Genomic DNA, 21,734 nt, shown 5'->3' with positions numbered 1-21,734 from the left:
AAAGAAAAACTCCTTGAGCTGAAGCAAGGCAAGTCCTCAGTATGAACTAGGGTAGATGAAAAAATATCTGCACCTAGATATGCTGGTTGAACTTCAGATTTTCTAAAGTTAAAGAGAAAATCCTAAAAATGTTCAAAGAAAGATAGGTTATCTACAGTGGTAACAGGCCTCAAACATTTCATAAGCAGTATTGGATGGTAGACGAAAAATGAATATTTTCTTTAGTTTGAAGGGAAGTTATTTTCAAACTATAATTTTGCACCCAGATAAATCCTAAATTGTGAAGCAAATGGAAGGGGATTTTGATTCTGCAAAGATTTAGAAAATTTTGCTTTGTGCACCCTATTGTGATGATGGAAAAGTACAAGGAAAAAACCCCTGAGATCTGGAGAACAGTGGCCACCAAGCTGACCCAGGAGAAGCCAATAAAGAGGAAATAAGGAAAGAGTTGAAGCTGTAGGCTTGTCTTGTACTTCACCTAGTGGTTAGGGTCTAGTGCCAAACAGTTGCATTTCTTTCCCTTGGTTTTTTTACAATATTTAGTTTGTCAGTGAATGATACTTATTACATCAAAACACTGAAAAGCCACATTTATGTGGTTTACTATCTAATGATCACTTTACAGCTGTCCTAATCACAACTATAGAATGGAATGAAAATGCAGTAAACCTCGACAATGTAAAAATAGAACTGTCAGATCTGGAGATGGAAGTGGCAGGTAAGAGAGTGTGTGTGTGTTAAATGTCTAACCTTTTCACTGTGGGGAGTCGGCTACCAACAAGGTGGTATTGGTTTGTCTACTTAAAGTTACTCCTATAAACACTAATTATATAATTGCCTCCCAGTTCTAAGATAAAACTCTTGGAAAGTGGGTCTGGCTGTTCAGGACTTTTATGTATATTTTAATGTTCTTCTATGTGCAGGTATTATAATAAAATAATGAAAGTGGTTAGTTTTAGGGACCCCCCTCCCAAATGTGTCTTGTTTGTCAAAACTTTTAAATTTATGTTTACAGTCCACCACCTCCCAAGTTTAGTGGGTCAGAGGCCTTTTCTGTCACTGGGATATAAGCCACAGGTGTTGTGTCCCTCACTGAAAGGAGAGTAGTTAGCCCAGGAGGTGCTGAATAGAAAGGATTGTCCACATTTCATTTACATCACTCTTCTATGCAGGAACTTCATCCCAATAGCCTACTGGGCTTGGGTTTCCTTCTATACTGTACAGTCAAGGTCAGGAGACTCTTATTGGTTATCTAGTCTATCCTTAGTTTTGAGGGGTTGGAGGGACCCACTACTTTGAGACAGGAGATAATCTAGCCTGTTCCTTCATAGAATTAGATTCTGTAGCATCTTTCTTAACTTACTTCAGTGTGGCATGGTAGAACTTGGATGCTATTCTAGCTGGCTGTCGCATCCTGCATTGCGGGTGTAGTCCAGTTGAAAGCAGCGGTCTAGAATCTGCATGACAGCATCACATCCTTGACAGATTATTAGGTCACTCTTTCCCCTTGTTCTTTTCAGGTTAAGTTACTACTTTCACACAGACCCTCTTGTCACATTCTGTGGCTATTTTCACTGTCCTTAAATCTGATTTAAGCCTGAGCAGTCAGGCCTAAGGAGAAAATGGCTCCTATAAAAGGGAATTTTTAAACAAGCCTTTGAAGTGTAATTACTACTAAAGTTAAATTAAAAAAAAAATCCCCCTTTTTAACTGCAGGTGGGAAGTCTGGTGATGATCTGTGAAGCCGTAGAGATCACTCTGGTCCTGGATACCACTGTATTTGGTCCGTGTGTGCTTAAAGCTCCTCTTCATTTTGACCAGCAATTCAGTGGAAATAGTTGACAGCCATAGAATTTCCTCTTTCCAACCCTCACTTTTCAGCTTTGTTCTCAGACTATGTCCTGGTTGGAGAAGACCCACAGAAGGATCCAGTAGTGGCAGTGAGAGACGAACATTTGACATGAGGTCTTGGTTAAGATTTGAGCAGAAGAGATTTGACGCTTTAATTATGATGACTGTATACTTTAACCAATGAGATTGCTTTAACTGTTAAGACCTAAGAAACACTTGACCTATTAAATTCAGATTAAGAACTATTCTAAAAATCTGATTCCTAGGGATTAAGTGCTATTAAGCAATGCTCTTTGTAGTGAAATTTTGTAACTCTCATTGACCAAATATACTAAACATTTATCTGCCAGTCATTGTAGGTATATAATCCCTTAATTACTCTCAAACTTAATATATTTTAAAACTTCATTCTAATGTTGAAAGTGACTTTCTTGATTAGTTCTAGGTATTATTTAAATGTATATATGAACTCTTTTGCTAGATATTTCTTAAAGGTGGTAGAAGTCATATTTTTGTAAATTATTACATTTTTAATGAAATTGGAAATTGAAATCTTGAGTACCTGCAGTGTTTTGGGTTATACATAGATATATATCATGGTTACTAATTTTAAATCATTACATTGGTCATCATAGATTGAATGAGCTAAAATTGTGGGAAAATATTCAAATTAATACAGTAGATTTTTCTAGTTATAATTTGAAGATTGAGAGACTTGGGGGTTATGACTAACTTACCCTAATTAAATACTCCCTAAGTATACCAATTAGGAGCATCGTTTACTTCTGCTTATATGAATACACTGGCAAATGCATAATAGTTAAATCCTCTTTGTGTATGCCTGAGAGAGGACACTATGAACACCTGTTTCCAAATAATCGGACTTCTAGATCCCATATGCTTATTTATCAGGTCATGGGGAAATTAATGCCACTCAAGTTTACCCCATAAAAATAGTGGATCAGATAAGCTGCAAGCCATATGTTACTATGCCAGGGGGCTTGCTCAGCTTGGAGCCAAGTCAGTCATGCTTACTTAAAGTAAACATGTAGCCTCTCCAGAGAACTTGTACCTCAGTCTGCAGAGTTGATAGAAATGAACCAGTAAAATACTGTCTTTGCTTTGTTGAAGCTTAGCCCAAACATCTGAGTGCACCTATGGGCCAGGCGTTTCTGTAGGATCTAGGTATGTAAAGATGTAATATGACCACCTAGGAAGTTTATACTAGAAGGCTAGTTGTGAAAATTCAAGTCTTCCTGCCCTGCTGGATTGTGTGTTTAGGTTAAAATGCTGTGTCTGCATGAAACTTCCTGCCTGTATAAGGGAGAAGAAAAAGTATTAAAAGAGTTGATGTCTCCCATTCTTCACTGATCTCAGAGCATTCTGTAATTAGTGTTAGTAAAGGGCCATGTAGTTAAATTCCTGTAATTGTTTGAATTAGAATTGAGGGCTGCCTACCTGTTGTACAAAGGGAAAATAAAAGCAGAAGAATTGAAGGTTTGTTACTTTCTCCTTGCTTCCTTTTCCCTTACTTTCCGGGACTCTGGTAAAGAGGCAAAGGTATGAACTTGGTCTGTGGTTTTGAAGAAACCTTATTTCTGAAAAATGTGGCATTTGGGACATTTGTTTCCTCTGAGATAAATAAGTGAGAACAGTTGACCTAATTTGATTAATTGTTGAAAATTAAGGCTTCTTAGTTTGCCACTGAGTTGGTAACATCTGAGGAAAGACTAAGTCTAGATAAGATATATGTACCCTTGTGTTCATTGCAACATTATTTACAATATGCAAGATGTGGAAGTAACCTAAGTGCCCATCAATAGACATGTGGTACATATGTACAATGGAATATTACCCAGCCATAAAAAAGAATGAAGTCTTAACATTTGTGACTACATGGATGGACCTAGAGGGTATCATGCTAAGTGAAATAAGTCAGAGAGAAGCAAAACCATATGATTTCACCTATATGTATAATCTAAAGAATAAAATAAACAAATAAAACAGAAACAAACTCAGATACAGAGAACAAACTGATGGTTGCCAGATAGGAGGGGGTTGATAGGCTGGGTGAAAAAGGTGATGGGATTAAGAAGTACAAATTGCCCATTATAAAAATAGTCCTGGGTATGTAAAAAACACATAGGGAATATAGTCAATAATATTGTAATAACTATGTATGGTGTCAGGTGGGTAGCAGATTTATTGGGGGACTCACTTTGTAAATTATATAAACGTCTAACCACTATGATGTACACCTGAAACTAATATTGCAGGTCAACTATAATTGGAAAAAAGATATAATAGAAAAAGCATGCGCATTTTATTTTGAGAGGACAGGTTAAGCTACCTAAGAATTAGGAGAAGTGAAAGTGTGGAAAATGTCTGCACTCTTTTTCCCACCTAGCTTCTAGAACATTTCTCCTCAGTATTTATAGAATACTAGAGGCCCGATGCACGACATTCGTGCACTTGGGGAGGGGGGGGGTGTCCCTCAGCCGGGCCTGCACCCTCTTGCAGTCTGGGATCTCCATGGGGTCCTTAGCGCTGCTATGGAGGTGGGAGAGGCTCCTGCCACCACCACTGAGCTCGCCAGCTGTGAGCCCGGCTTCTGGCTGAGTGGTGCTCCCCCTGTGGGAGTGCTCTGACCACCAGGGGGCAGCTCCTGCGTTGAGCGTCTGTCCCCTGGTGGTCAGTGCGCATCATAGCACCCGGTTGATTTGCATATTAGGGGTTTTATTATATAGGATTTTTGCTACAACTTGCTGTAACTTTTAAGTAGTTTTTAAAAACTGCTTTATAGTTTGAGAAGGCATGCTGCAAACTTGTCTTAATATTAACCACAGGCTTGCTTATTATCCTCTGACAAACACCTTTTTTCAAATGAGAACACTTCAACACTAAGTTCCTACCTTGTCAAGCTCCAACTTTCAGAACCAGTATGTGGCAGGATGGAGAGTGGAGCTCTGGTTATCTGCATTCTCAATCTAGGGTCTCTTCTTGGTCTTTTATTACAAGAATGTTATGAAAAATTGCAGTAAAGAAGTATGCTATCGGCCATCATTGTAATGTCTCGACACCTGACATAGACCCTTGCACTAAAATTCTAATCCTGTGCATGTTTCAGAGTGAATGTCATAAAATTGGCCTGTATGTTAGTCAAGGGTTGGCAAACTGCAGCCATATCTGGCCTTCTGCCCATTCTTGTATGGCCCCTTTCACATTATTAAGTGGTTGAAAACAAAATCAAAAGAATATTTCATGGCTCATACTTTTTATGAAATTCAGCTCTCATTCTATATAACTAAAGCTTTACTGGAGCATAGCCATGTTCCTTCATTTCTGGATTGTCTGCGGTTGCTGTAATGCTGTGGTGGCAGAGTTGAGTGGTTGCACCAGAGACTATGTGGCCAGCAAACCTGAAATATTTACTAGCTGCCCCTTTACAGAAAACATTTGCTGGGAGTGTCTAAAGGTCTATTAATTTATTGTCTATACATCTTCAAAATTGCCTGGCCTGAAAAATAACATATCTATGTAGTTATTTTTGTACATCATTAAACAAAGTAGTACCTTCCAAAATGGACTTGATAAAATGCTCCAGTAATGATACTATCAAGTGATGAAAAGTCACAAAGGCCAGGTGACATGATTCGTTTAAGAAAGAATCTAAATTTCTTTAATTCTCCACACTGAAAATTATTCTTTTGGCCACTCTCTCTCTCTCTCTCACACACACACACACAAAAAAAAACATTTTAAGAAGCAATGACATTCCTACCATGTCTTGATCATCTTTGCCTAGACTTGTAGTGAATACAATAAATATTTAAGTTTTTGTTGTGTAGTTCCTGCAGGTAGTCAACATCAAACATAAGAAAGCAGTATATAATACAAATACAAGGAAAAATAACTGATCGAATGAAAATCTTATCAAAAGTCAGTACTACATCAACCTAAAAGTTAAAAAATAAAGCAACATTCTAACATATTCTGGAGTCAGTTGTTTTCACTTTTTCTTCTCACAGTAGAAACAGCTAGTTCAGTACCTAACAGACACAATGTCTGGCACACAGTATACAATCAATAAATGTGGGATGTGTTCAAAATCTTGACAATTGCACACCTTAGTGATTTACAACATTTATCTTAATAGGAAATGCTCATTAGGCAAGGGAGACAATGTTAGAAAGCTTAAACTATATGAGTATAATTTTTTTTACATCTTTTGAACTTTTTATTTATTTTAAATATTTATTGTTGAAAGTATTACATATGTCCCCTTTTCCCGCCATTGACCCTTTCTAGCCCCCCCTTCCCACCCCAGGCCTTCACTACCCTATTGTCTGTGTCCATGGGTTATGCATATATGAGTATAATTCTTAACAAGGAAGTTTCAGAAACACTCTAAAGGTGGACATGAAATACATGGCAGTAGATTAGAGTGCCACTGAGATGATCTGCAGTACCTTGTCTATACATCTTCAAAATTGCCTGGCCTGAAAAATAACATATCTATGTAGTTATTTTTGTACATCATTAAACAAAGTAGTACCTTCCAAAATGGACTTGATAAAATGCTCCAGTAATGATACTATCAAGTGATGAAAAGTCACAAAGGCCAGGTGACATGATTCGTTTAAGAAAGAATCTAAATTTCTTTAATTCTCCACACTGAAAATTATTCTTTTGGCCACACTCTCTCTCTCACACACACACACACACAAAAAAAAAAAAACATTTTAAGAAGCAATGACATTCCTACCATGTCTTGATCATCTTTGCCTAGACTTGTAGTGAATACAATAAATATTTAAGTTTTTGTTGTGTAGTTCCTGCAGGTAGTCAACATCAAACATAAGAAAGCAGTATATAATACAAATACAAGGAAAAATAACTGATCGAATGAAAATCTTATCAAAAGTCAGTACTACATCAACCTAAAAGTTAAAAAATAAAGCAACATTCTAACATATTCTGGAGTCACTGTAGTACTTAATGGAAGAAAGTAAGAGTTAAAAGAATAGAATCAGAAACACCGGTCAGAAAGAATATATGCACCCCTATGTTCATAGCAGTGTTATTTACAATAGCGGAGATTTGGAAACAATCCAAGTGCCCCTCAGTAGGTAAGTGGATACAAAAGATATGTACATTTACACAATGGAATACTATGCAGCTGTAGAAAAGAAGGATCTCTTACCCTTTGAGGCAGCATGGAGGGACCTGGAGAGTATTATGCTAAGTGAAATAAGCCAGGCAGAGAAAGACAAGTATCACACTGCTAGAGGCCCAGTGCACGAAATTCGTGCACTTGGGGGTGGGAGGGTTCCTCAGCCTGGCCGGTGCCCTCTCACAGTCCTGGAGCCCTCGGGGGATGTCCGACCTAAGAGTGGGCCTAAGCCATCAGTTGGACATCCTTAGCACTGATGCAGAGGCGGGAGAGGCTCCCACCACCGCTGCTACACTTGCCAGCCGTGAGCCCGGCTTCTGGCTGAGCGGTGCTCCCCCTGTGGGACTGCACTGACCACCAGGGGGCAGCTTCTGTGCTGAGCGTCTGCCCCTTGTTAGTCAATATGCATCATAGCAACCTGTTGTTCTGCTGTTCAGTTGATGTGCATATTAGCCTTTTATTATATAGGATATGTGGGATCTAATAAACAAAATAAAATGATGAACAAAATAAATCCAGAGACATGGAAGCATGGATGAGACTGACAAATCTCAGAGGGAAAGGAGGAGGGAGGGCTGGAAGAGATTAACCAAAGAACTTACCTGCATAAACCATGGCCACAGACAATAGTGTGGTGAAGGCCTGGGGTGGGACAGGAGCCGGGTGGATGGGGCAATGAGGGAGGGAAAGAGGGACATTTGTAATACTTCAGCAATAAAGATTAAGAATTAAAAAATAATATATGACTAGCACAGCTTTGGTAGTGATGTTCAGACAGTCTTGGTGAGGGCAGTGCTGTGGCTGAGAGTTCATTGAGGAACAGGGTTGCAGTAACCTGGTGAGGGGTGGTGAGAGGTGGCGAGAGTCTTCGGGAAGTTGCAGTGCAACTGTAGAGAAAGTAGTGTTCTGAGAGGCAGTTTAACTTAAGGCATTTGGGAAAGAAAACCTTGCCAAGTGTGATATGAAATTTATATCCTTATGTTTGGGCCCAACTCTCTGCCATTCCAGGGGTTGCAAGTAAATGAAAAATACATAGTCACGCCCCCTCCAAATATGAGAAGCCCTTTGACCATAGCTAGAACTTTGGTGTAGGAGTATAGGAAAATACTGCTGTTTAGAAGTTTATCACCCATTTTCTCCTGTAGTAAAGTCTTTCTTAGCATACTTTTGAACATCATTGGACCTCTCAAACATTTTAATGTGCTTATATAAAAAAATTAATTTATTGGAAAACATAATTGCCCTATGAAAAGTTCTTTTTGTTTTATTTTCTATAAAAATGCTTCCTGTTACAATTCTTCAGCTACATAGAGAAGAAGACGTAGGACGTGCTGGTTTCCACTTCCTTCTCCACTTCTCCACCGTAACCATGGGCACTAATGTAGCATGGTTGCTTTCTTAGCTTGCCTCCGCAATAATGCTCCTCACTCTTCTTAAAAGCCTCCGTGCCAAAGGACAAGGCACGGCATTCTCTCTTGCAATAGATGCTAATTGTGTGCTTGGTTGGGCTCTTGCTGTCATCATAGTCACAATCATTGCGCCATTGTGCTGGGAGGCTGGTCACAGTGGTTACTGTGCAGAGCGATGAATGCTGTTTACTTGGGATGCGATGTTGTCTGCATCTGTGGGTGACAACACACGGTCACTGTAATTTGCCTGGCGAGTGATCAGACTGGTATAAAATAACATTATCTGTTCAGCAAGTTAGCAGTCACAAAGAACTATTGATTTCTTTTAACATGGAATTTTTAATGAGAAACTTCGAGAAATGGAGATTGAAGCCGTGAGAACAGCTACCAAGTGTGTGTTGCATATTAACCCCTATTTTTCAGTGTATTTTGGGATCAAGTTTACATACCCAGAAGGTAAGGAGCTGGGAGTGCCCACTCCGCACATCTCTGCTCTGGCTCAGCTTAAGAAGGGCTGCTTAAGCACAGTTAATTACGTGTTGGATACGTGACATGTTTGGTGTCAATTAGGAACCAGGCTTCAGGTAGTGTCCCCTCCATGACACTTACGAATTCTGAAAGCATAATCACAGTGAATGTAGACACTTTCTTGCCTAGTTCTTTCACCTACATGAGGAAAAGATATTTTTTTATGTATTTGTTGTATTTAAATCTCAACAGTGCTTGCTGAAATGCTGAAATAAAAGGAAACATTTTGCTCTTTTAAAAAATAACCTTGGTGATATTTTTGCAAGGGTCTTCATTGCAAAGACCCCAATTTTGGAGCTGATTATTTTCTTGACAAACTAATTCCCATGGTTCCTTTTTGTATGTTTTTCAAGTTTTGTCAAATTTCCAGCAAATATAAACCTCTTCCTTGCCTAAAGGTGAAGTTTAACCAAATTTATATTTTTTAATTTATTTTTCTCATTCTGCTTGTGTACGTGTCTAAATGGTTGCTTTTTAGGAAAATGGATTTTGACTAGTGCAGTAATTTGTATTCCTTGAAGGGAGAAGAAGTGATGTTTCATGTGACTTATTCAAATTTTACAGTTTGGGGTATTTTTCATGATCCCAAGCACTTAGAAATAACAAGGGCTTGGTAATTTGGGAGGAGGGAAACACACTAATTAGCCAGGTGAGATAATGTAAGCATTAGGTAATCTAACCATTGCAGGTAAAATCCTTTTTGTTCCTTATTTTATAGTATTAAAGTAATGTATATAATTCTACCTTTAGATGTTATAGGAATAGTATATGTTCAATATGGAAATTTGGGAAATATTTTTATAAAAAGGAAAAATCCAATGGATCACCAATTAGTCTCCATACTTGCCATGAAAACTAGCAGTCATTAAATTTTGCTGTATGTACCCTTCTGTGATTTTTGTATCACTTTTGCGTAAGTCTTGTTTGAATCAAGGCCATTTAGAAACACAAGAGTCACTTCAAGTTTCTTCCATAATTTAATAAGTTTTTATAAAAAATGTTATCAACATTTTCTGATATTAAATGGGTTGAAATATTAACCTTAGGAAAAACATAAGACTGTGTATGGTTAATATTAAGAACATTTCCTACAGTTTGTAAAGATGGTAAGTTTCTTTGAGTTTTCCAAAACTAATTTTTCTTGTTATATGGGCATGTTGGCTTAATGAAGGTGAGACTGATTTACTTCTTCTTAAAGGAGGTATAAATGTGACCCTCATTCACCAATTGCCTTTTTTTAAAACGTATTTTTCCCTTAGATCAGTGGTCGGCAAACTCATTAGTCAACAGAGCCAAATATCAACACTACAGTGATTGAAATTTCTTTTGAGAGCCACATTTTTTAAACTTAAACTTCTTCTAACGCCACTTCTTCAAAATAGACTCGCCCAGGCCGTGGTATTTTGTGGAAGAGCCACACTCAAGGGACCAAAGAGCCGCATGTGGCTCGCGAGCTGCAGTTTGCCGACCACTGCCTTAGATAAATAGAAGTCAGTTAACTTATTCTAATGAAAAGTTGCTTTTTTGTCTTTTCATTTTTTTTTAACCTCTTCCCTTCCTTCCTCTGACAAGTCACATTCTGCTTCCATATTGCTAACTGCTTCTGTTTATTTCTGCTTCTGTGACAGCCAGCCGATGGCGGAGTCTCTTCTCTTCAAATGTCTCCCTGGCTTTTCCTTATAGTCCTGTTGCAAGACTCAGCCCTTATAGCAATGGCATTAATACTCCCAGCTTCTCTAAAACCTCAAATAAAGCAATACTAACACCTGAAAGAACAGGTAATACTTCAACTTCTCAACTAGCTGCTTGCTTTCTTGTCCTTAGTTACTAAACACAGCTTAAATATCCATCTTTCGTTGAAAAGCTTGAGGGTAATCTTATCACATGGAGAGTTTTGCTGCACATTTACTTTGGATATGAAAAAGACTAATGATAATTTGTACTTTAGCACCATTAATCTGCTCTCAGTTGTGTGTGGTCGGCGGTCGGTGTGCCCTCATTGTCAGCAGTATATGTATATAGTTAACGTGTTTCCAAGTGCTTTTAAAATGAAATGTCAAACAATTCAGTACTTTTTATTAAGATTCAAGAATATAAGGATTTATATCTTGTTCTTTTAAAAATTTTTAGCTTTTTATTGTAGCTTTTTATGCAGCCAGGGCTACATAGAAAATAGACATAGTTGCTCTTTATGAGATGAAGATTCCATTCCTGCAGCTTCTTCCCTTTGGGTCCTGTCTTCCTTGTTCTCTTATCTCGAGCCATTGCTTTTTCACGCTCATGAGTGACTACCAGTCTCCTGACTGCTCTACACTCAATTTCACAGGTTTCATAGATGTTTCTATGTATGGATGTGCGCTTTTTATATGTGATATTCTTACTTATTTGTAACACTATTGTTTGTAACTGTTTAAAAAATGGACCGGGTTAAATGTTAATTTTAAAATACATAATTACTACCGAGACAAGCATATCTGATTATTAAAGTGAATATGGATATGTACTTATGCAATGCATTTAGATATATGCTTATCTAATGGGATTCAGATTTTAGCATTAATGATTTCCTCTCTTATTGTGGTAAAAAAAAACACAACAGGAGATCTCTCTTCCTGGTCGCTTTTTGGTGACATGTAAACAGGGCAGAAACTGGAGATTGTCGATAACATGAATTATAAAGCACAAATAGATATCAGTTCTTTAGTCTAAATGATAAACCTACATCCTTTGTTTTTAGGTTACACCTCCAGGGGCTCCCCTCTCAGTCCCCAGTCGTCTATAGACAGTGAGCTGAGCACTTCAGAACTGGAGGACGACTCCATCTCCATGGGGTACAAGCTGCAGGACCTCACTGACGTGCAGATCATGGCTCGTCTGCAAGAAGAAAGTATGTTTTTTAGACCAGAACACATTTTAAACTAGGGGCTTCTCCTTGAACTGTGAGGGCATGGGAGTTTTCAGGTATTTCTTCCCGGGTAATGGGCAAACACTTAGGTCCTTTCTCTCATACTGCCCTGCTTTGTAGATGGAGCAGTTCATGCTTCTCACATTCTCATGAGCATCGTAAGGTGTTAGGACATGTTCTGACCAAAATGCACTGACACAAAGACCATTGCTGGGATGGCCACTGTGGAAACAGTTTGACAGCTTCTTTAGAACCAAACCCATGATTTCCACAAGGCAGGCCTAGCAGTGGGAATTTGTGTTCACACAAAAACCTGTACTGAATATTCGCAGCAGCTGTTTGTAAAAGCCAACACCTGGAATGAACTCAGATGTCTCAGTAGGGGAATGGTTAATCAGACAGTGGTACCTGCATGTCCTGGAGCACTACTCACCAATAAAAATGAATGAACCATTGATTCATGCACCGTCATGGATCAATCTCCAGGAAATTACATTCAGTGAGAAAAAAGTCATTCCAAGAGGTTGTATACTATATAGTTCCATTTATATAACATTTTGGAATGACAAAAATCTTAGAAGTGAGCAGTTTAGTGGTCACTAGGGTTAGGGGTATGGTGTAGGATCTCATCAGGAAGGTGGATGTGGTTATTAAAGGGCAACACAAGGGATTTCTGGGGGGTTTTGGAACTGTTTGTTCAGTATTTTGACACTGGTGGTAGGCACTTGATCCTACAGGTGATAAAATTGTAGAAAACTTAATACTAACATATACAGAGAGAGTAGAACCAGAAACACCTAAGATGGGTTTGTGTCACTGCCGGTGTTTTGGTTATCATGTTATTCTATAATTTTGCAAAATGTTACCATAGGGATAAGTGGGCATAGTGGCAAGAGAACCCTGTCTTACTTCTTTAGAACTTCATGTGAGTCTATAGTTATCAATAAAAAAATCAGTTAAATGCATTTGGTATACTTTTCAGAATAAATAATTATGGAAGAGGAGATCATTGGAAATGGGACAATTTGTCCCTGGTTCTGCAATCAAGTTACAATAAATAATCTGGGAGTGAACACTTCAAGGATATTGATGGCAGAAAAAGGCACAATACAACGTAGATCACAGAACCTGGCTAGGCTTGTTTTGCAGTTACCTTTTCAGGTCAACATAAGTAGAAACAGTCAACTATCATTTAAGCGTAACAGTTTCCTGGTTTCAGAATTATTCAAGGCTACTATGGGAAACATGATAATGCTTATGCAGAATTTAATAAGATACATTTTGAGGAAAAAGTGATTTTTTTGGTCATTATTTAGTAACAGTAAACTAACACTAACTCTTTCTATGTCTATATGGCTAAAAGATTAGATGTCAGTCTTCAGAAGTTAAGAAACTTAAGTTCACTGTTTTTAGATAGCTATCGGATGACCCCAAACCATTGCGATATTGAAATGTCACTGTGCTTCGAAAAAGAACAAAAGAACGAACGAGAGGAGACCTTGTTAGAAAATACATTCTTGTACCACAGGTTTTGAACTTTGCACTGATTTGAGAGTTGGGGTGGGGAGCAGGAAGAGTTCCTGCTTGGGCAAAGATTTGATTAATTTCCTAACTCATAGCAAACAATTTATAATGATGATGAATACTATTTCCTAAGCAGCCTTTCTAAGTATCTCTGGAGTTCAGAAGGGATCATTTGGGGAAATTGACAGACATTGATTGATAAATTATAGCAGTAGGTACTAAATTTAATTTTCACTGCAATTGTGGCAATCTTTTTGCAAAACAGAATAGTCTAATCCAGTGGTTGGCAAACAGCGGCTCACGAGCCACATGTGGCTCTTTGGCCCCTTGAGTGTGGCTCTTCCACAAAATTCCACGGCTTAGGCGAGTCTATTTTGAAGAAGTGGCGTTAGAAGAAGTTTAAGTTTAAAAAATGTGGCTCTCAAAAGAAATTTCAATCATTGTACTGTTGATATTTGGCTCTGCTGACTAATGAGTTTGCCGACCACTGGTCTAATCTAATATAATAAAAGCCCAGTGACTGTTACGGCAGAATGACGAGAACGACTGGTCACTGTGATGCACACTGACCACCAGAGGGCAGATGCTCAATGCAGGAGCTGCCCCTGGTGGTCAGTGTGCTCCCACAGCTGGTGAGCTGCTCAGCCAGAAGCTGGGCTCACAGCTGGTGAGCGCAGCGCTGGTGGCAGGAGCCTCTCCCGCCTCTGCGGCAGCACTAAGGAGCAGCAAGCCAAGCAGTAAGGAGCGAGCAGGCGGGCAATTAGGAGCCAGGGATTGCGAGAGGCATGTCCGACTGCCGGTTTAGGCCCAATCAGGCCTAAACCGGCAGTCAGACTTCTCCTGAGGGGTCCCGGATTGCGAGAGGGCTCAGGCTGGGCTGAGGGACACACCCCCATCCCTGTGCACTAATTTTGTGCATTGGGCCTCTAGTATTTTAATAAACTAAGAACAAGATAATGGGTCTCTGAATCATTTGGCACAAAATTTCCTCTAATATTTGAAATTAATTTTTGCTAGATTGAAATGTCTCTAATGATAATACTATTTCTTATTATTTTTTAGGTCTCAGGCAAGATTATGCTTCCACGTCAGCATCCGTGTCAAGACACAGTTCCAGTGTGTCATTGAGTTCAGGAAAGAAAGGGACATGTAGTGATCAAGAATATGATCGATTCAGTTTAGAGGATGAGGAAGAATTTGACCATTTGCCACCACCTCAGCCCCGTCTTCCAAGATGTTCACCTTTCCAAAGAGGAATCCCCCATTCACAGACTTTCTCCAGCATTCGGGAATGTAGGAGGAGCCCCAGTTCCCAGTATTTCCCTTCAAATAGTTACCAGCAGCAACAGTGTTACTCACCTCAAGCCCAAACTCCAGATCAGCAACCAAATAGGACCAATGGAGGTAGGTTATGATGCCCTTTTGGTATGTGGTGGGCTGAAGAAACGGTTTTAAAGTCAATGGTTTTAAAGTCAACTTGTAAATAGTAGGTAAACATTTCCCAGATTTATTAAGTACATGATCAAGACCTTATCAGTTTGGTCTAAATTAGAATCTGTAATTGACCGGCTTCTGATTACATGACCCAGATTTATAGACCTAGAGCTTCAAGAACACCACCGCAATGTAGCTGGCACAGAATGGGCCATAAATGGGAGCATCTTTTTTGCTGTTGCCAGTTCAGCTGTGGGATGGGCAGGGTTGTGCCAGTTGAGGAGCTCGTAGTGGATCTCCATGGAGCCCGAGGCACTGAGTTACCCTTCCTCACCTTTCCCACAACCTCCAGCCTCTTCCTGCCTGTTCCTAGCACAGAGTGGTGGATGGTTAGTGCATGATGATGCTTGGAGAGAATGCTGCTTGTCACATCCAGGTTACGGGGAAGTTGGGATATGTCTTTCCCTCCGATCCTGACATCTAGAATTAGGACCTGTGGAGCAGTAGGAAAATGGAGGCTGATCTTAGGCATGGTAGTGGAAGCTGATTAGCCCTAATGTGAATGTGGTGGGTTGGAATATGTGTCATTCTCTTGTGTGGTTTTCTGTCTGCCTCTTCATTTGTCTTCCTTCTCCACTCTCAGGAGTTACACTCCTTGACTTCCAACAAATTATAGGGAGAACAACTGTAATGTTCTAAGCCTGGTATGTTTTTTTACTAATGATCACTCACACGCAGGTCCACATACAATGGAGAAACAAACCATGTTTATACAGGTATAGCATTTAATTATAAATCACCGTTTCTCAAAGCTGAAGCCAGAAGTGCTCGAGCAGGTAATTTTATAATATTGCAAAGCCAAATACAAATTATATTTGTGGTCATCTGTTACCATGTTTTTACTTCTTACTTTTTCTTTCTGTGTACTTGTGTCATTAATGCTAATTAAGAGATAATTGGAAAATATTAGTCATAATTTCTCTGTTTTGTACCTTCAGATTTAAAAGAAAACAGTGGCAGCTAAAGAGCGTCATAGTGCCTAGTTTATAAAAGCTCATCATATCAGAAAGACAGTATATGCCATATGCTTAATGAAAGTCATAGCCTTATTTTACAATTGAGGGGGAGGGCACCTTGCATTGTTTCTCTGAAGATTTTTTTGTCAAGTGTCTGAGATCATCATATCCTAGTTGTCAAGCAGATGCTGGCTCTGTATCTTGATTAGTACTGTCGAATGGGATCATTGTCTCACCTTGGAAAAGGAGTTTTGACTTACGTTAAACCCCATTATGAGCAGGATTAGGTTTCCCCGAACCTGTGCTGTGTGACTCCTGTTAGGAAAGTGGAGTCTGGCTGTGGGAGGTGCGTGGCTTCCTACAAAGGAAAATGGGATATAGTATCAGAACCTTCATGTGTTACCAGCGAGTATTATTGGAACACAATTGTGAAATGAGAGTAGTAACTTTGAAACTAATCCATCAAATATTTTTCTAAAATACCAAAATAATATAGATAGGAGAAAATAATTGTTAAATCATTGATGCATAAAAAAAATCAAAAATAAACCAGAAATGTGTTATTTACATTTATTGCTTCTATAGCACTTACATGACTCAAAAGAGATGGCTCTTAAAGGTTGTTGGAATATTTCTAGGGATCATAGGATTGAAGTATGCCTTTTTAGAGTAATTTACCAGATAGGAAACATGACTAAATCTTGCAGAATTTCTAGGACGCAGCAGGGGTTATTGGTAGCATGCTGACGTAATCACTCTTAGCCGGAGGATCTCCCTGGACCCCATTGACTGTTTGGTGGCAACCGAGTCTTTTCTTTATCCCCTGGTTCTTTAGTCTTTATTGTAGAGTGGCGAGTCTTGCTGCTCCTTTCCTGTGAGAAAACTCATGTGAAATTTTGCCTTGGTCTGTTTCTTCAGCTTCCTGCTGCATCTTAGTCCTTGAGGATAAATTGCTGGTTTCTTGTGAAGATAGAACATTATTTTTGATTCCTTGAATATTAAAGTGTAACCACACAGGAAACTTATTTTCTTTCATCTGCCCTTTATTTTGATTTTTTTCCCTTTGACTTACCGGGATTGGGCCTAAACGGGCAGTCGGACATCCCTCGAGGGGTCCCAGATTGGAGAGGGTGCAGGCTGGGCTAAGGGACACACACTCCCGTGCACGAATTTCGTGCACCGGGCCTCTAGTTAATAGAATAAAAGACAAAAATCCTATGATTATCTGAATAGTTGTATAAAAAGCATTTGACAAAATAAAACATTCTTTCATGATAATAGAACAATTCTTAACAAGTAGGATATAGAAGGGATATACCTCAACATAATGAAGACCATATATGAGAGACCCATAGCTAACATCATACACAACAGTGAAAGTTTGAAAGCTTTTCCTCTAAGGTCAGGAAAAGATAAGGGTGCCCATCCAATCTGACCACTACTTTTCAATGTGGAAATCCCAGCCAGAATGATCAGGTAAGATAAAGATATAAAAAGCAGTCTTATTTAAAAGGAAGAAGTAAAGCTGTCTTAGTTTGCAGATGGTATGATAAAATATTTAGAAAATCCTAAAGACTCCACCAAAAAACTGTTAGAACTAATCAACAAATTAAATAAAGTTTCAGGATACAAAATCAACATGCAGAATCAGTTGCATTTCTATATGCAACAACAAAATTTCTGAAAAATAAATTAAAAACCCAACCCTATTCAAAAACTATAAAACACTTAGGAGTAACTTTAACAAAGGAGGTGAAAAGATCTGTGAGCTGAAAATTATAAGACTTTGGTGAAAAAAATTGAAGAAGACACAAAGAAATAGAAGATATCCTGTGTCATGGGTAGGGATAATTAATATTATTAAAATGCTCATTTAGTTGGAGCATCATCCAGCATACCAAAAGACTGCAAATTAAATTCCCAGTCAGGGCACATACCTAGGTTGCAGGTTCAATCCCTGGCCAGGGTGTATATCGATGTTTCTCACATTGATGTATCTCTATCTCTCACTTTCTCTCACTCTCTTCAAAAAACTGGCCTCACCTAGTGCCCAGACTCACCCACCTCCCTCTCCCTTGCTTAGTCATTAAGCCCTCAGGACTATGAGGTTCTGGTCAGCGTTCAGTAGTCCTAGGAACAAAGCCTCGGGTCTGTTGACCACAAGGACAGAGTTCTGGTCAAAGTAGAGATAACATTTAGTTGTATTTCAGCTCCCGAATGACCCCCCTGACTGCATCCTTGTGAAACCAGACGAAGCAATGTCATGGCTGACAGGACCAGTTGCAATGATCAACTATCCCTACCCTAGTGCCAGCCCATCAGTGGAAACCACAACCCAAACTCCATTAGTCACCATGACTAATGATTTTCCCTGTATAATCCATTTCCTGGAAGCCATTGGGAGCCAGCTCTTTGAGCATGAGCTAGAGAGAGAGAGAAGCATTGATTTGTTCTACTTATTTACGTATTCATCAGTTGATTCTTTTGTTTTCTTTATTGATTAAGGTATTACATATGTGTCTTTATCCCCCCATTGCCCTCCCACCCCCCACTCATGCCCTCACCCCCCCCTGGTGTCTGTGTCCATTAGTTAGGCTTACATGCATACATACAAGTCCTTTGGTTGATGTCTCCCCCTTACCCCCACCCTCCCCAATCTTCCCTCTGAGGTTTGATGTTCTGATCAAAGCTTCTCTGTCTCTGGATCTGTTTTTGTTAATTAGTTTATGTTGTTCATTATATTCTACAAATGAGATCATGTGATATTTATCTTTCTCTGACTGGCTTATTTCGCTTAGTATAATGCTCTCCAGTTCCATCCATGCTGTTACAAATGGTAAGAATTTCTTCTTTTTTACAGCAGCATAGTATTCCATTGTATAGATGTACCACAGTTTTTTAATATTTGCAGATGACATGATACAGTATATAGAAAACCCTAAAGACTCCATCAAAAAAATTATTAGATTTAATAAATGAATTCGGCAATGTAGCAGGATACAAAATTAATGCCAAGAAATCTATGGCATTTTTATACACCAATAGTGAACTTACAGAAAGAGAGATTTTAAAAAATTCCATTTACCATTGCACCAAAAAAATTAAGATACCTAGGAATAAACTTAACTAAGGAGATAAAAGACCTGTACTCGGAAAACTACAGGACACTGAGAAAGGGATAGAAGAAGACATAAACAGATGGAAGAACATACCATGTTCATGGATTAGTAGAATCAACATCATTAAAATGTCCATACTACCCAAAGCAATCTATAGATTCAATGCACTCCCCATTAAAATACCAACGGCATATTTCACAGACCTGGAAAGAATTCTCCAAAACTTCATCTGGAATTAAAAAAGACCCCGAATAGCCACAGCAATCCTGAGAAAGAAGAACAAAGTAGGTGGGATCTCAATACCAGATATCAAGCGGTTGATTCTTACAAGTCCCCTTACCCGGGATTGAACCTACAGCCTTGGCATATCGAGACAATGCTCTAACCAACTGAGCTACCCAGCCAGGGCAAATTCTTACTTTCTTGGCTGCATCTCTTGTTCATATTTTATTGGGCTTTGATGTGTGCAGGCAAATGGTCCCCGTCAGTCGGTAACAAAAGTAAACATGGCCACTAATATATTCCACATTGTTTGACAGGAAAAGGTACCTTCATTTCCAGATGGTCCCAGACACAACTTGGAGATCACAGCTTAGTTCTAAAAGAGTAATGTTTTAAATATTTACACTTGACAGCCTTTATTTTTAAGAGTGTATTTCAGATTTAAGTCTTTGTGAAACTGACTTGATACTTAAATGAGTAAAGATAGGTTTTAAATATTGATACATCTGTATTAACAGAGATAACAGGCATAAGGATCAAGTCTAATGTGTGAGCCTTGATTGGATTGTGTGTTTTAGGAGGAAAAGATTATGAAGACATTCTTGAGAGGCCTGAAAATTGTTGTGTATGGATTATTATAGGCTACTAGAGGTCCGGTGCACAAAATTCATGCACAGGGGGCAGGGGTGTTCCTCAGCCTGGCCTGCACCCTCTCCAATCTGGGACCCCTTGGGGGACATCCCTCTCGCAACCTGGGACCACTGGCTCCTAACTGCTCACCTGCCTGCCTGCTTGATTGCCCTAACCACTCTGCCTGCTGGCCTTCTTGTCCTCAACTGCCCCCCCCCTTGCCAGCCTGATCACCCCCAACTGCCCTCCCCTCCTGGCCTGATTGCCTCTAACCGCCTCTGCCTCGGCCCTGCCACCATGGCTTTGTCTGGAAGAACCTCTGGAAGGTCTCCCGGTCTAATTAGCATGTTACCCTTTTATTAGTATAGATAGAGGTCTGGTGCATGGGTGGGGGCCAGCTGGTCTGCCCTGAAGGGGGTCCCAGATCAGGGTGGGTCCCCTTGGGGGGCGGGGCTGGCCTGGGTGAGAGGCCTGGGGCAGTTTGCAGGCCAGCCATGCCCCCATTGGGGTGGGGGTCCCCACTGGAGATGGTGCCAGCCTGGGCAAGGGGCTAGGGCGGTTTGCAGACTGGCCACACCTCCATAGGGGTGGGGGGGCCCTCTGGGGGTGTGTGGCCAGCCTGGGTGAGGGGCTGAGGGCCATTTTCAGGCTGGCCACACCCCCTTCAGGGTGGGGTCCCTGTTGGGGGGTGTGGCCAGCCTGAGCGAGGGGCTGAGGGCCGTTTGGGGGCGGTTTGCAGGCTGGCCAAACCCCTGACTTTGTCCGGAAGGATGTCTGGAAGGTCTCCGGGTCTAATTAGCATATTACTCTTTTGTTAGTATAGATTATCAATTTTTTACATGTCATGACAGTATTATGATTCTATAGAACTTTCTTATTAGGCCTTACCTAGATTTCAAATTACCTGAGTACCTCCAGATTTCAAATTTAAAATAAACAGTGGCAGCTAAAGAACATCATAGTGACTCATTTATTAAAGCTCATAATATCAGGAACACAATGTATTCTATGTGCTTAATGGAAGTCACAGTGTCGTTAGGGTTAAAGTGTCAGGAGGTGTGCAGCTTTTATGTTACTTAACAATAGCAAACAATCTACAATAATAAAAGAAACATTCAAACTAACCATCACTCTGCTACGCCAAGCCATGCCCGCCAGCCAATCAGGAGCAAGTATGCAAATTAACCCAACCTAGATAGCACCCGGCCATGGAGCTGGAGCAAGCAGGAGGCTTGGGTTGCCTTGGCAATGGAGGAAGCCAAGCTTCCTGCCTGCCCTGCCGTCCCTGGCCTCCAATCAAGGCTACAAAGTTTCAATTATAGAAGATAAATAAATCCTAGATACTTGCTTCCAGCCTGCCCTGGCCTGCTCAGGGAGGTGCTGAAAAAAAAAAAAGAAAAGGAAAAGAAAAAAAGGAGGGGCTGGGACCTTGGGTTGCCAGGGGGTGATCTGGCCAGGATGGGATGGCAGGGGCCATTGGGGGTAAGCAGACCAGCAGGGGGGCCAGTTGGGGGTGAGCAGGGGGTCAGTTGGAGGTGATAAGGACAGCGGCAGGGTGCAATTTGGAGAGAGCAGGCCAGCAGAGGGGCAGTTGGGGATGAGCTAGCCCAGGGGTGGGCAAACTTTTTGACTCGAGGGCCACTATGGGTTCTTAAACTGGACCGGAGGGCCGGAACAAAAGCATGGATGGAGTGTTTGTGTGAACTAATATAAATTCAAAGTAAAGGAGCGGAGGGGAGAGCAAGAGAACCCTCTGCTCTTTCGGCTCCGAGGGCCGGATAGAACAGCCGAATGGGCCAGATCCGGCCCGAGGGCTGTAGTTTGCCCACGGCTGAGCTAGCCAGTGGGGAAGGAAGGTGGGGGCGAGCAGGCCAGCAGGGGGGCAGTTGGTGGCAAGCAGGCCAGCAGGGGGGGGCAGTTGGG

The 21,734-nt window shown here is 40.3% G+C and overlaps 1 protein-coding gene across 3 annotated transcripts in view; it reads left to right on the top strand.

Moving 5' to 3' along the window:
* The window catches only part of SLAIN1 (SLAIN motif family member 1), a 65,191-nt gene that overhangs the window by 33,796 nt on the left and 9,661 nt on the right, over positions 1–21,734 (top strand). For 2 of the 3 annotated variants that reach the window (XM_080659628.1, XM_080659630.1), the window contains exons 3-5: positions 10,590–10,739; positions 11,699–11,848; positions 14,453–14,794. In XM_080659628.1, the coding sequence (XP_080515754.1) occupies positions 10,590–10,739; positions 11,699–11,848; positions 14,453–14,794 (642 nt within the window). The remainder of the gene's footprint in view (positions 1–10,589; positions 10,740–11,698; positions 11,849–14,452; positions 14,795–21,734) is intronic. The other variant, XM_080659629.1, reaches the window with a different exon arrangement.

The sequence above is a fragment of the Plecotus auritus genome (genome assembly GCF_963455305.1).
Source record: "Plecotus auritus genome assembly, chromosome: 3".
Classification (NCBI taxonomy): domain Eukaryota; kingdom Metazoa; phylum Chordata; class Mammalia; order Chiroptera; family Vespertilionidae; genus Plecotus; species Plecotus auritus.
This window is presented reverse-complemented; position numbering and strand designations above follow the sequence as displayed.